Source organism: Aptenodytes patagonicus, chromosome 4, assembly GCF_965638725.1.
Source record: "Aptenodytes patagonicus chromosome 4, bAptPat1.pri.cur, whole genome shotgun sequence".
Lineage (NCBI taxonomy): Eukaryota > Metazoa > Chordata > Aves > Sphenisciformes > Spheniscidae > Aptenodytes > Aptenodytes patagonicus.
In genome coordinates, this window is record NC_134952.1 from 13,116,939 (window position 1) to 13,132,786 (window position 15,848).

Consider the following 15,848-nt stretch of genomic DNA (forward strand, 5'->3'; position numbering starts at 1 on the left):
ACACACACACGCCATCCAATTGTCCTTTTATATTTTTATTCGGTGTTAAGTAACTCCACAAGAAAACAAAATCAGTTACTCTGGTGTACGTGAAATCAGAACAATACAACCACTTGAAGCAAAAAGTAGAACAAATTTCAGCCCAGGAATGGAAAACTGATACTTCAGTGCTATGGATATGCAATGCGCTTCATACCACAGTGCGGTTCAGCGTATGCCAACCTTTAATGCTTTTGTTGTTGTTGTTGTTGTTGTTGTTGTTGTGTGTTTCTATCCATACAGAAAAACTAAAAACCACACTTCAACTCTCACCGAAAGCTTTAGAGCTTTAGCCATTAAACTATGAAAACAAGTAAAGACAATTGGTTATTGCCCAAGCTCAAGATACGATTTTATCTTCCCCAAAGGTGCTGGAATTATTACATGCCACAATGTAACTAAAAGCAACACCTTTGCTGGTTTTGAGCCCTTTCTTACCAAAGAAGCAGCTCTAGCCAAAATTAACTGAGCTGAAGTTTGTGTTTGAAATATGTCCATTTGGTCATTTCTTGTTCTCGATTGAAGTTCCATTCCATTCTTCACTGTAGTGATTTGAAGAATTTGTGTGTAAAATTCTTTTTTACTTTCATGTTACAGTTAACTAGTTCTCAGTGCAGGTGCTAAACAACCTCTCAAGGAAGCTCCAGAAGAAAGTAAAATATATAAAAATCTATCCAAAGTCTGCAAATAAATTAAGAAACTGTAAAGTGTCAAAAGATTTGTTGTATGAATACAAACCCTAAAACATAGTCTAAGAGGAGGACCAAAAGAAAGCCCCTGGGTAAGGACAAACCAAGCCAATTTTAAGTAAGGATCTCAACGGAAGCGTTGCACAAAGAATGGCATGGTTTTCCAACCACGTATTTCACTTCTTACATTGTCAATTGAATAAAGGCAACAAAACCCAGCTACTCAGAAAACCCTTCTAGCACAGAACATATTTCAAAGGCAGTTCAGCTCACATTTCAAACAGCTATAGTTCTCATGAGGTTTATTGCCTGTCAAAATTAATGGGTAAGCTTTTCAAGTCAGTATTGGACTTTCTGCACTTCCCGATGTTGTAGACATGCTGCTATTGTATAGACTAGTTAGTTGTTGTTGTTGTTGTTGTTGTTTTTTAAACTGTGAGTTGGTAAAAACTTAGAACGTTTCGTTTTGCAAATATTGCTCCTCCTGGCTTATACGTTTTGCATAATGTGTTAAAAGCACAAGGAGTTGATAGTCTTGTACAGATGCAACTTGACAATGTATTGACTTTCTAAGTTAACAAAATAAAATTTAAAAGCAAGTCACATAAAGCAACAATCACTACTGCAATCACACATGTATGTTGTAAGTCATCACTTTCCCTACCCCCCCACCACACACATAACTTGCCCCACACATTCTCTCAGAAACACAAAATGAACTACGAGATTTACTAAATTACAGCCACAACAGCAGCTAACTGCAGCAGCCACAGGATTTCTTTCAAGTGAAGCACTGACCCTTTGCATTTAAAACATTGAACGCTCTGAGCATTTTAGATAGTTTCAATCATTCAGGCTCAAGTTCAGTACAGGATGCTTTTGCAGATTACATCAATGCCATCATCTGCAACAAGACAACGTTCTCATTACTCGTTACAAAATTCACAACAATCCACACATCGCCCCAGTGGTTTATTATTTTTGGTGTTACTTTTTAAACATCTGCCCCACATTGGCAAGTTGCTAAAAAGGACAAAAAAAAAAGAAAAAAAAAAAAGGAAAAAAAAAACCCCACATTGCCTCCATACCTACAAAAAATCCTTGGCTTCTCCAGTTAGCAAAAATACAAACCATGGTATCCTCAGTGTTGGTTTGCGGGAGGGGGGAATCATAGGATAGAAAACACAGTTTCTGTAAGTCTCTAAAGCACAACCCTGTCGTTCCTACTTCAAAGTTACGAGATTTACCGAATGAAGACTGGACAAGTCATTCATGCTTTTCTCCTGCATTCAGAAAGGCACTGATAGATTACAGTGTTAAGTATTTATCTCCCAGTTCTTAAAGAACAAAGCCTAATGTGCAGAAAGCTGAAGTCGCTGAATAGCAGAAGTAGTTGTAGACACTGCGATGCTAAGAAGATAGTAATAGTGGTAGGGCTACAGTTACGAATGAAAATAACTGCAATTAAGATGCAAAAAAGCAGTGGTACTACTAAGACAAGCACATGCACATCCATTCTTGATTTGACAACACAATCTAGTCTAGTTCAAATAGCCAAGAATTTAACAGGGTTTTTTTTTTGGGGGGGAGGGGGGAATCTTCAACAGGACAGCTGTGTCCTCATCTATAAAATAAGCAAGAAGAGAAAGATAAATACACATCTGAATCCATTAACTGAAGAGGAAACTCAAGTTGTTGTTTTAGAGCTACAGACCCTCAAGAAGGATAGTTTTCCATCTCATGTTACTTTTCAATCATCTGTTCTACTCTGCAGTTTTTATAGTTGAGTTCGAGAAAAAAGCTCCTCCTCACACGGATCAGCCCATTCACTTCCACCTTCTGAAGCTGTGTCTTCAGAGCTGGAGCTATCACTGGAGTAGATCTTCTTCCTGAAGCCATTTGGTTTTGCCTCAGCATTTATATCATCTGCACATCTTGCTTCATAAACAGAAGAAACCTAAGGATTTAAACTGACAGTGTTGATGGGGAACAATAAAAATCACGCTTGCTTTTTTCTGAGCTGGGAGGTTATATAGTTTTGTAGTTGTTCAAGAGAGATGTCACGGTTACAGGGCAAGTCCTCCACTTTCCTGACTTAGTCCACTACGTAGAAAGGACTGCAGAACAGCAGGAAAAAAAGGTGAGGCCTTTACTATTTTTTCCTATTCCTTCATTTTAGGATTTGCACAAAACAGCAAGAGAATTAAAAGTGAACTCTGTCAGAATGCATGTTAGAAAATTACCGTAAAAGTTATCTCCAAAATTTGGTAGTAAGTATTAAATATCAAGAAAACACAGCACAGATCTGACTAAACTTCAAGCAAAACCAATGTATTTTCAGCTGAATCAGTAAAGCTGTAACAAGCCGGTCACAGTGTAAATTTAGGTGCTATCATCACTATAAAGTTTAACACTATCAGTAAGTGCACATGTACACAAAGATCTTCCCTACAGCAAAAAAATCAGGTTTTTGTTCGTAAGCAGGACAGAATTCAGCATACATTATGTTCAAGCCTTTAGATACCGGTCCTTTCTGCCTTCATAGTGCACGTCAGCCCACTCTGTGCTTACTGAAATTAGAAGTCAAGGAAAAAGAGCCTAGTGTTTAACCCACAAGACAAGCCAAAGCCAAGTGTTCCCAAAGGAAACTGAGTTTGCTTAACTACTAGAAGTACAACTCTTTGTACAAAGGGCCGTACTCCCCAAAGTACAACACTGAGGAGTTTTCAGACGCATGCTCAAGACGCAGAAGAGATTAAAACACAAAGTAAGGAAAGAAAAGCTTTTGAAGGTTTTCATAGGAATTTCATTTGAGGCCAGACTGTGATGAAAGGAAAGACACGGTGGCATACCCTTATAAAATAAACAAAGAAACTCCTCCCCAAACCAATGACACACTTACCATATTAAAATCTAAAAGATGTTCATCATCATTGGATATTTCCTTTACATCTGCAAATTCTCCTACACCATTCTCTCCCTTGGCATCTGTATAACATTCTTACATTGTGTTTGTGGGGGTGTTTCAGAGGAAAAAGGAAGAAAAAACAGAATTGAGGAACACTGTTATTTACATTTAGCCAAAATGAAAGCATCTAGAGAAGTATTCCTGAAATTCACACTCTAAGCCATGTAAATCTGTGCTTGTGGGGGTTTTTATAGTTTTGACATCCTTAAAGAGAGAAGCATAATACCTTATGGAAGCTTCATCAAATCTTACCTGGATAACCAAAAAATAAAAAAAAGAAGCTACTTAGTTAATGAAAACATCTAAAATAGTAAGGTACAAAGAGCAATAATTACTTTTTTATTATAGATGGTTCAGTACATTTTTCAATTCTGATAACTGCACGGTGTTTTAGATCATTCCTATTTCTATACCCATACAAAATATACTGCAACAGCAGCCTGGTTCTGACTGAAGCTCAAAAAAACCCCCCAAAAAACAGCTGACGTGAATGGCTGTGATTTCTACTTACCAGAGTAAACTTCCATATATAATATCAACATATATCATATCGATATATATCGATCACATGCATCAATATCCTATATAAAAAATACCCATAAGAAAACTGTATACAGCTAAAGATTTGTGAAAAAATAGCATTAGCTCTGAGGATAAAGCTCTAGCTTTGTTAAGCTTAGTCTAAAAGAGGAAATCCTGGAACTATTCTACTTCAGAGAAATTCTGCCACTGTACCAAGCAGGTTCTGGGCTCCATAGTATTTTTTACTGTATATTCTGTCTTCCACTTATGAAATAAGGTGGTGAACCACTGAGAGAGTTACGCAGGTTCACCAGCAGATGTCAGCAAAAAGATGACACAATTCACTCACAGGAATTCAAGGATTACTCTGTGTAAAATACATACTCAAGAGTGTGAGTCACTACATTTGCTAGTACACCAGTAATACCTCTGCAGTTATCACTGTGGGGGAAAAAAGGACACTAAATATCTCTACTTTGTAAATACTGAGGTTTAGTCTAATATGGGAGGCAAACCACAGTCCCATAGGCATCGATCTATTCTCTTCCACTGTGCAAACACATTTCTATAGTTGGGAGTGGAGTAAGTTAAAGATGTTCTTGAAAGTAACCCAAACTGTCCTAAACACCAAAGTAAGGGCATTTAGGCACTAAGAACACCGTTTAGTTGGTTGTGCTTTAAGGTGCACTCCAAAAATAGTTCAGTAATAATTACTGGCTAATCTACTTCCAGATTATTAAGGAACCAGGTCTCTGACCAGAAGTTTCTTGCACTGAGCCTCTACCAACAGAAAGCATCAGATAGCCTGTCAATTCGGTATACAGAATGTTCTTATTGAGCTTCTTGCCTTCGCCCCAGAAAAGGTAAATTGGTATGCAGGCAAAAAAAAAGCTGTCTGGATTCTTGCCTGTCCACTGAAGAGCTGGGCTTGGGCCAGCTGTCAGATGCTACGAATACTTGGGAGGCAAGAGAGAGTGCTGGAAGCACACCTGCTTCCGCTTGCGAGCAGCCTGCCTACCAAGACAGGACTTACTCTCCGTGTGGGACAGAAAAACTCCCAGATTGTCACCGTGAAAGGAGTGGCCAAGAGGCAAATCCCTCTCCTTCCCAGCTTGAGAGAAATTCCACACATTCACTGAATAACTGGCATGTTATCTATGCGAACCCATAAAAGGCAATTATCATGTTTCCACATTCTTATAAAATTAGCTACCTATTAAGTATTATTCAGGTTGAAACATACTCAAAAATGTAATAAAGTATTTTCAGAGTCAGAGATTAATATTCTATTTACTTAATTCCAGGCTCTGGAATTAAGTAAATCTGCATAAATGTGAAGACTATTTTAAAAGCACTTTCATTTAAAAACTATTTAGAAGCATGCTAGAGATCTATTACAAATGTAACTGAAGCATCCCAGTTCTCTCTCAGAAAAGAGAATTTATTGTGGAAGTTTACTGTCCGTTTTTTTTTTTAAATACAGATAGTAGGTCCAATTCATCTGCAACAATTCAAATCCTTGAGAAAGAGCATTTCATTCTAACACAGGTGCAACAGCAAGTTAGTTCAAACAGGCAGAGCTTCTTACCTTCACACTGTGATGCAGGAAAAAGGGGAGAATAGAGCGCCTTTTCCCACCAGCATTGCTTTTCCTGGCTGCCACTCATTCTCTGCAGATTAGTATTCAATATAGGAAAGTGTTTAGACAATAATCATGCTTCATTATGCCATAAATAATATACTTACATGTAAAGGAGGAAACTCTGGTATTACAGCCAATTTGCTAGGTCTTATAGGTCACACGGTTCAATTTCTAATACTAATGGGAAAGGACTGTCAAACTACAACAGAACATCCGTTATCTGAACTCATACTCAATACGAACTCCACGCAGGGGCTCATGCTTTGCTGATACAGAGTTGTACAAATCCAGAACAAAAAGATGAATTCTAGCCCTACACTATATAATCTAAGTACAAAACAAGAGAGAACAGATAGCTACCCAAGAGATGAAAATACAGCAGAACAACATTAGTCAACATGACAAATAATTCAGTGTAAAACAAAACAGAAAAGAAAGCAAACAAAAAGCTGCAAAATTCAATGTTTAAAGTCTGGAAGAGTGAATTAGCAGTACCATTACCATCAATGGGATAACACAAAATTAAACTAGAGAATTAATGTGTCAACATGAGGAAAAACTGCTTATGAGGATGATTAATAATTTGTCTTTATGCTAAAAATAATCTCAATCTACTCACTAAAAATGCCTAAATACTTCCTCCCCCCCCCCCCATATTTTAATGCTAATTTAGATTTACCAGAGCTCTTTCCTTGTAAAATTAATGAACATGGCTAAAATACCAAAGGCTTGTCACAACAGACATGTCCCTAGTTTTATGACTGCACCTGTGGTAACCCCGTTAACCTTCAAAAGATGATGCCAGCTTTTAACAGCCCCTGTTAAAATATTACATCAAATGATTCAAAAACAAACTATAGTGCAACTAGCTACTAAAAACCATTAACAAATGAGCATCAACACTGAGTTTCTATCCAGCTTCCTCCTCTGTAAACCTGAGAACATTTAAGCACAGAAAATTAATGAGCGTCCTTTTGTTCCTCTTTTGTAGGACTACAAACCTATAGAACCTAAACTTACAAATGCTTATTACTTAATAAAGAGAAGTCCCTCTCAAACCAAATAAGCAGCTCAAGAGTGCTGTATTCAGAAGCGTCTGCCAGATTAAACTTTTTTCCTCACAAAATTCTGCTATAATGAATATTGAAATTATCCATGCTGGTTTCCTCTGATAACACCGAGGGATAGTCCTGTTGGAACCACCCTCCAAAAACTCAAACCCCAACTCCAGAAAAGGGAGTTCTTAGGAAGTTAAATCATAGTTTAAAAAAAAGGGAAAGAAGGGGAAAAAAAAAGCAAGCTCAAGGGTATTTAAAGCAGGACTTCATAAGAAATGTGCATTTACAAATAAATTCAATCACGGAAGCCTCACTCTGCTGCTGACTACAGATAGAGGCATCTGAACTCCACAGACACACTGCTTTATTAACTTCAAAGTTTCCCACGTGGCTGGTGTCACACCTGCACTCATATCTGCACACATGGTAAGCTGGATGAACCACAGTGGGTTAACAAGCAAAGCCAGCTTGAGGCTGGCAGAGTGTAACAAGCTACAGCGGTCTTGCTTCCTGGGCTAAGTCACCATCAGAGCCTACATATCTGCTTCAGGATGGCTCAGTGACTGAACTGATGCTGGCTGCAGGCTGCCTCAGCTCCCGCATCCTTCCATCACCGCCTCGATACCAGAAGAGTTAGAGAAAGCCAGAGGCATCTTCTGGCTGCATGCAGAAGCAGCCCAGCAGGGCTTCTGTCTGAGCTCAGACCTAGCCCTCTTGCCCCCACACTGACCCTCGTGGAATGACGCATGTTATTTCTAAACCAGCATTAAGGTCAGCTGTGTAAAGCAAAAGGAGGGATGTAAAGACCCGCTATCCACGCTAAAGCCATTTGGGGGTTTTGTTTGGGAGGTGATGGGGGACACAAGCTGACGTCCACTTTATACATTCACTGAAGAAAACTATTTTCTCCTACAGTTGCTTAGATGTTTACTACAATTGTGCAGTGTGACATCATGAAAGTGTCTGACAACTAAAGAAGTACCCTTAATTGGCAAATAAGAAATACCAGCTCCAGAACAGTCCCATGAGCCTACCTTCCTTTTCTTTCCCTTTTAAAACTGCATTTTCAATTTATGCCACCTCCTCCTCTCACATGTACTCACGCGCACTTCCAGTATTTTATGAAAAGTTTTAATAGATTTGCCAGCTACCCATCTAAATAGCTATTATTCTCAATTGTACTAGTATTAGAAATTGCAAGTGGAAGTCTTTCCTCTCTGAAACTATTCACATTAATTTGACTTTATTCTTAAGTACAGCTCAAAAACAACAAGCAAAACCAACTGCAATGCTGTTTCACTCCCAGTCTTGCTGCAGGTCTGAGAGAAGACTGATGGGTTTCCTTTCTCGTTTTACAGCTAGATATACGGTAACTGAGGCTTCTCTTAGAGCTTCTGGTTGAGGATATGTAAAATCACTCGAGGGCTTTAGCATTCACTAGCACAAACACTATGGTAATGTTATAGTTACAAAAGATTCTCCTCCCTCCAAATCCTAGCGGGTTTCAGTCACAATCGTCTACAAATTTTCAGCAGATTTGGGTCAGAACTGTGCAGCTACGTGCAAAAACTAAAGCTTTGATTCTGCTTCTGTCCCCCTCTCATCTGTCCCCTACTGAGAGTTAAACCAACAGCAGAAAAAAAAATCATTTTAATGTTTGCTATTGTTTGTGTAAGAGTTTGAAAGAGTAAAATAGTTTCAAAACTTTATATAGCGTTTATATGTTTTTCATTGGCATCTAGCTCACACCTGTTCCTTCCAACATCATTTCATGTCTGTTTTTCTCAAAGGAACCTTCCTAAGAACTTCATACCACAGCAGGGCTGTCCACTTAGGTCTTTTATCCAAAATCTCAAGTGAAACCTCTGGTATACAAAAGAACCACCATTCTTTGCAAACATTAGTACAAATACTTTCTAAAGGAATAAAAGCAAGTATTAGGTGTTTTTCAGCTAAAAACTCCAGTGCTGCTTCGAAGATCAAATTACAGTGAAACGACTCCGTAATCTAGCTGGAGTAAAGTAGCTAACATAAAGGAGAGATTTTGTGAGCTTAAGTGGATAACGACTATTTTAAACAGCGTATTTGATCTCTGGCATCACCGTGGAATAGCAATTTGTTATTAAGGATACAACTGAAAAAAAGGGAAAACAAGCAGAGAAGTGAAAGATTGCTTCCTGCACCACGAATGCCATCTCCTACAGCTGATGAGATTTTTCCTCACCTCTTCCACTCACACACATATTTGAAATAAAGCAGCCAAGGAAGATTACTGTTCTACGCAGTTTTATTGTATTGCTGCTTTCTTTGCAAGACTGCTATGGACAGCAATACATAATTCATTCGCTGATGAAGCTGTGCTGCGAGAATGCAGCAGACAGAACACGGTATTGTATTGATCTGGGGAAAAGGACAAGCTGCTTTGGTGAACACACTTCAGACTGCGGAGCTGGGCCTACCAAACCCAATGCCCAGGAGGAGCATTTTACTCTTTTGCTCGTTTGGCTTGTGTAAACTGTTCCGTACTCACTACGGCAAGGGACATATCCAACACCACGGTTTTCAACTGTGACCAGGAGGCAGCTTGATAAACAGCACATTTGAGTGGTACTGTTGGTTTGCTGACATAAGATAAAATTTAACTGTAGTTTCTGTACGACAGGATACTAAGCCAACTGTTAGGAATATCTTTCCTAGGCAGGTGAGGAAACAGCGACTATCAAAGCTGGGAAAGACCAGGTCTAGAAGTATGAAAGCAGAATTCAAGAAAAAAGACCCATTCATATGATAAAATTATAAACCTGGTACTGTCACATCTACAATAGGAGGTTTTATTACCTGAATGATAAATGCGCAGATCTCCTACAAAAGGTAGGAGAAATTTGGAGGGGAGAGGGGGGTGGCGTTCCTTCCCCCTCTCCTTATCTATACAGATGTATTAAAAGGGAAGTTCATGTCGATAAATTAAAAAAAACTTCAAACCCCAAAATATTTATTTTATTTATATTTTGTTATATACATATTAAAATATTTCTCCTCAGGTAAGAGCTTGATTGCTCGTACAAGTAGTTCATTAAGAAATTACTTTATTCTTTCTTCTTGGCAGAAAATGACTGGTAGTTTTATTTTGCAACCTCAAATAAATTTCTTAGAGAGCATTTATGAATATGCAACGCTTTTTTTTTCTCCACCAAGAACTGGTATAGGATGTGCTTAACAACTTAAATCTTATTTTATCAACAATCTGCATCGGGGGAAATATTAGTATGATTTTTTTTGCTATTCCTTAATTAACAATTTTGTATGAGGTAGCAATCATTTTTGTTGATTCCCTTGCTTCCAACACAACTTTTCCCTACAGTTACAGACACAAGTCCACAGCAAGTTCATATGGCAGATCAGTCACTTGCTAGTTAGCAAAGTTATGCTGGTCAGAACTCTATTCTTCAAGCAAAATTTATGCAAAGCATCTTCTCAGAGCTGGGGTGTACAGTTTTAAGGACCATCTGCCTGAAGGTTTTGAAAAAAGGGCACTTGCAGTATTTTATGAAAAGTTGTATTAAATTTTCCAGCTACCCATCTAAATAGCTATTATTTTCATCTAAATTGATATGCCTTTCAGAATAGACTATTTGGGCTTCAGATACTAATTTGAAAACACCAGCATTGAATATTTCTACACTTTCAGAATGCATGCTGACAAGGATCAAGGCAGCGACAAGAGTTTTGCAGAATCTGAACACAATAAACACTAAAGTCTCATTATGATCTGAATATTATCTGAAGTGTTACAACTTTAAGTTTCATGACCAACCACAGAAAAAGTCGTATTAATCTGTAAGTAGAAGTTTCCTCAAACCTGCTCTACAACCCCTTACTATCAGAAAGAATACAAGAAACACATGAATCATTTAGAAGTCAAAGCAGCAATGAACCCATTGAGTCCCATTCCAAAAGACTGGATCCTAACTGTAGTTCATCAGCTACCCAGGGAAGATAGATCTGGCTCAAGAAGCTAGTCACAAATGAACAAAGGGAGCTGAGACTAGACTTTATATTCTTAAAACCTATTTGGAGGTCACCTAATTCTCAAATTTCACTGAAAATATAGGTGTAAGGGACCCTATGAGATCATCTAGTATCTACTCTTGCACAAAGCCAGAATCAACTACAATGCACTATTCCTACACTCTAAATCTCTTCCAAGGCAGAATTCCCACTGCTTCCCTAAAAATAATTGAGCCTTACAGTAAGCTCATTTTCTGGTTACAAGTCTTTTTCAATTTCCCTTGCTGTGATTTAAGGTCATCACATCCACTTCCTTTGTGTTTACCAGAGCCTACAGGACAAGCAGAGCTTTTTCCTTATCTCCTGTAACTATGAACATGGCTTCTGCAAAACTGCTGGGTTCTTCTCCAAGTTTCTCTTTTTTTGAGATAAAACCACCCCAGTTCCTTCACTCTGTTTTCAAAAGTAGTGATCTTTGTGTTGCTCTCCTCAGGCCATCTTTCTTGATACAAGGTAATGGGAACTGAGCCCGGTACTCCAGCAGAAGGCTTTCCAGCTCCAGCGGAGCAATTACTTCCCCTCTTACAGAAGAGCTTTCCTATTTATATATCACAATGCTGTCTTTTGCAGTGTGTCATTGCTGATTTATGCTCAGCTTATGATCTACTTGAAGATGCTTTTCTATTTCACATCATTTCCTTGCCTGTCACTCCTCACACTGTGGTGTGAAGAGGATTATTATTTTCTTTAGAAGTTTGTATTTGTCCCTGCTGGATTGCATTTTATTTTTCAGACCATTTTTCCAATTTAACAACCTTTTGATTCTAATCCTGTCTTCCAGTGTAACTGCAGACTTTCGCAGTTTGATATCATCAGGGATTTTCATAAACAAGTATTTTACTCCCCAGACAAGAAAAATTAATCTCCCTTGTCCTCTAGTAAGCCACTGACTGTTATTTTGAGTGTGCAATCTTTTTGCCAAACCAATCTTAGAAACTTCCTCGTTCATCCATGCCATTTACTGGTTAAAAGACTTGTTTAGGAAATTTAAGACAGTCATTGGTAACATCCCAGCTTCCATTTTCCTCTTTAAAAAGATGGAAGTGTGTTTGCCTTTTATATATTTTCTATCTTCTATGTGTTCTCAAACAAGTATTCTACCAGGCTTTTTTCAAATTACTTGCTGCTCATGATATTTAGCTGAATATTCCTACGACTAGCTGAAACAGTCCAATTTATCTGTACTACTCCTTTGCTTAACTCTTTTCACCAACAAATCAATGACAAAAAACCGCGCTAAACAGTACGTTTTTGACATTATCTTCTCATAGCTTTCCAAGCTTGTTAGTTCTGTCTCTCAGAAATATCTTTCAGTCATTTTTTTCTGTTTCTGATTTACTTCTAGGACTTTCAGGTGTATCAAATCTTTATTTTATTGGCTTACTTTATACCTTGTTTTTTTCCTCATGATTTTTATATTGTCATTGTGAACCCCATCTTTTTAAGATCCCTCTCATACAAGATATCTTGTATAAGTAAGACAAGATTTTGTCTTATTAATTAGAAAGCTAGAGCTCAGAGTCTTTGTAGGTGTTTTCATCGTCTGCCACGATCAGCACATATCAAGGACCATCTGGACCAATCCTTTCTCAGATAGCCCCAAAGATACTCTCTCTTTTACAATGAAGTCCTTTGCTTTGCATGTGGATGACTCTACATGCTCTTGAATGTTTTTCCCACTTGATTCTCCCGATTTTAAGGCATAAAGCAGACCCCTCTGAATTTTGTCTCCCTCTTATCACTACCTAGGTTTATGGTAGGTTATCGCCTACACTATTGACCTCAGAACCAACGTATGTAAGGCACCCCCCTTCCCTTCCTCTCTTGACAGCCCTTCCTAATGGAGTTATACACTTACTTACGGTTTTTGCTGGTAAAATTTCCTTATCCCCAAATGTACTATCCTAGGCACGTTCAGACCTCAAAAGTTTGGTACCAATCCCAACAAAACCCACAAGTCCCTTTATCTATGTCAAGGACTCAATAGTATAAGCATTCTTAGGGCACACCTACTAGATCAGAGCCCATATAAAATTTGTTGATAAGAGATTCAGCGTTGTTATATTCAGAGACCATTAACTGGACCAGGTTGTGTACTTACCCATGACTCCACAGCTAAATGGTAAGAGCATTTACTTGGAAGAAAAAGGACTGTACTTCAGCAGGCATATTTTGTGGGGTGGTGGTGTTGTTTGGGGCGGGATGTGTGTTTGGGGTTTTTCGGTTTTGGGTGTTTTTTAATCTTAAGGCTAGGTATATAATTGTCATTCACTCTTGAAGAACTCCTGCAAGAGCTATCAGCAAATTCCTTCTGCAAAATATGCTACAAGTCTAAAAGAAGTGCTCTAATATAGAAGGTAAGAGGGAGGAAACTGAACCAGATGCTCCTACAGTCTTTTAAATAGGAGGTATTCAAAGGTGTGTGTTTGCAAAGCACGTATATAATTCAAGTTTGTGTGATGCAAAACAGAATGTCTTACTATTACACTGTGGTCTACATTAGTATATTCACACCCATTATTTATGCAAAAATATTGGAGGTACCTCAGAACACAACTCAAACTTTATGTTAGATAACAGTGAATTAAACAATAACTTTAATATTTATCGTAAGTCAGTAAAAGGAAGCACAGAAGTTTCATTTAAAAAACATCCTTTACAAATATTGATCTATACTAATCAGTCAATTCCATAGCCTCTGCTCAAGTTAAAACTCTTTTTCCCATGCATGTATGTGTGGGGTGTCCAGGAAGAATGCTTCTCCTAAACCGTTCTAATTCTAGGTATATTGATTTTGTTTAATGCTCCTGAAAATAAATAGTATCACTCTTAAAAAGAAAAAAGTTTGCTCACAGAAGACATACTTGCACAACATTTGCACCCTTCCTGCACACGATATAGTCATTACCTTTACTGATTAAAGTTTACTTCATAACCAACATATTAAACTTGTTTTAATGCTTTAAAAACCTCTTCTTTTACAGATAGACTTAACTACAATAATAAATTTAGATAAATGTTCTCAAGCCAAAAAGACTATTATCTTCAGATGCACACTAACTGCTCTTAGAAAACCCAGAGTGTGCACACATCCTCTTGACAGATGCTAGACACAAGAGGGCTAGTTAACCCAGTCTTTCTGAGTTTAGGTTGTAATCAGGCTCCTCAAGGCCCCTAGGAAGAGCTTAATTGCAAACCAAATTGGAGTCTAGACTGCCATTGTACTTCTTAGTGGCTTATAATTTTGAAGCTATGAAAGTGCCTACAAAATCATGCAACCTGAGCAAGGGAAGCAGTTAGTTTTTCTCTTGCACTAAGGAACTTAAAATAAAATACCAGAGCTTTTTTGAGCACTATTCAGTACCAAAGTTTTTTTCAAGCCTCATAGCTACCATAAACTATGGAACCACTGTAAACTTATTTTATACCAGACACTTACTACTTTCTTGAATGGGTAAGTGGCTGAAGTGAAGATGAGAATAAACATCCTCATGGAGCACTAAATATGCAGAAAGGAGATCTGAAAAGGGCTGGAAGGAACTTTAGACTCTTGCTGTCACAAATAACTGTATTATACCATTTGGTCATTCATTATGTCCTACTGCATGATGAAGTTAGATTCTGCTTACTCCTGGTAAAAGGTAATTCCAGAATCTGTTCTGACTTACAGTCTAAGTTTATTAATTTTTTTGGTGACTCTTTTTGCAAGGCCTGACACAAACCCAGAAACTCCCCAGACTCCAGAAAAGATTTTGAGCCACTTCATCGCTGTTAACTTAACAGAGCAGCAGGAACCAAGATATCTAGAAAGGGCCTGGAAAAGTCACAAATTTGATTCTCTTGTGCAACCAGCAGATATCAACTTATTGACACTGTGAAAAGAAGCTGCAATAGCAATTAATAAAAAGGAAGATGAGAGGAGAAACAAATGGGGAAGAAGGAAAATAAGGAACTCTAATTTTGTTCAACAAAAAGGTTAGCTTTAGTTTTAGCAAGAAAAAGGTTAGCTTCCCCATACATGTATTAGTGTTTCAAACTTGTAATTGAGGAGTATACAATCGCACAACACAAGCTGAGTGCAACTCTTCAGCTGAAAATGAAAAAAATTCCCTCCTAATGTAGATACTACAACTGCCGAGTATGTGGAAGAGGAGGCTGAAGAGGAAAAGAAAATGTAAGATGCAAATTATAAGTATCCAGACAACATCTCTGGGCTGGCCGCACAACTAAATTATTTTAGAATAGACTAGAATAGACTATTTCAGTTGGAAGGGACCTACAACAATCATCTAGTCCAACTGCCTGACCACTTCAGGGCTGACCAAAAGTTAAAGCATGCTGTTAAGGGCATTGTCCAAATGCCTCAAACACTGACAGGCTTGGGGCATCGACCACCTCTCTGGGAAGCCTGTCTCAGTGTTTGACCACCCTCTCGGTAAAGAAATGCTTCCTGATGTCCGCTCTAAACCTCTCCTGGCGCAGCTTTGAACCATTCCCATGCGTCCTGTTGCTGGATCCCAGGGTGAAGAGCTCAGCACCTCCCTCTCCACTTCCCCTCCCCAGGAAGCTGTAGAGAGCAGTGAGGTCGCCCCTCAGCCTCCTCTTCTCCAAACTAGACAAGCCCAAAGTCCTTGGCTGCTCCTCATAGGACGTTCCTTCCAGCCCTTTCACCAGCTTTGTTGCCCTCCTCTGGACGCATTCAAGGACCTTCATTTTGCTTGTCAAATGTTTCTTCACAAGAGCAGAGGGAGCTCACAGCAAGAACAACTTGGGTATTTTTGGCTGGAAGGGATTTCTCTTGATCATTACTTAACCTATGGCTACAATGACCTGAAAGAAAACTCTGAGCTTAACCCATAGTT

The 15,848-nt window shown here is 38.4% G+C and overlaps 1 protein-coding gene across 3 annotated transcripts in view; it reads right to left on the reverse strand.

Moving 5' to 3' along the window:
- Positions 1-14: 14 nt before the first annotated feature.
- KIAA0232 (KIAA0232 ortholog) overlaps positions 15-15,848 on the reverse strand; it is a 74,708-nt gene continuing 58,874 nt past the window's right edge. For 2 of the 3 annotated variants that reach the window (XM_076335898.1, XM_076335900.1), the window contains 3 exons: positions 5,807-5,888; positions 3,631-3,728; positions 15-2,685 (listed from right to left, as the gene is read on the reverse strand). In XM_076335898.1, coding sequence (XP_076192013.1) covers positions 2,506-2,685; positions 3,631-3,728; positions 5,807-5,888 — 360 coding nt within the window. In that variant the 3' untranslated portion in view covers positions 15-2,505. The remainder of the gene's footprint in view (positions 2,686-3,630; positions 3,729-5,806; positions 5,889-15,848) is intronic. The other variant, XM_076335899.1, reaches the window with a different exon arrangement.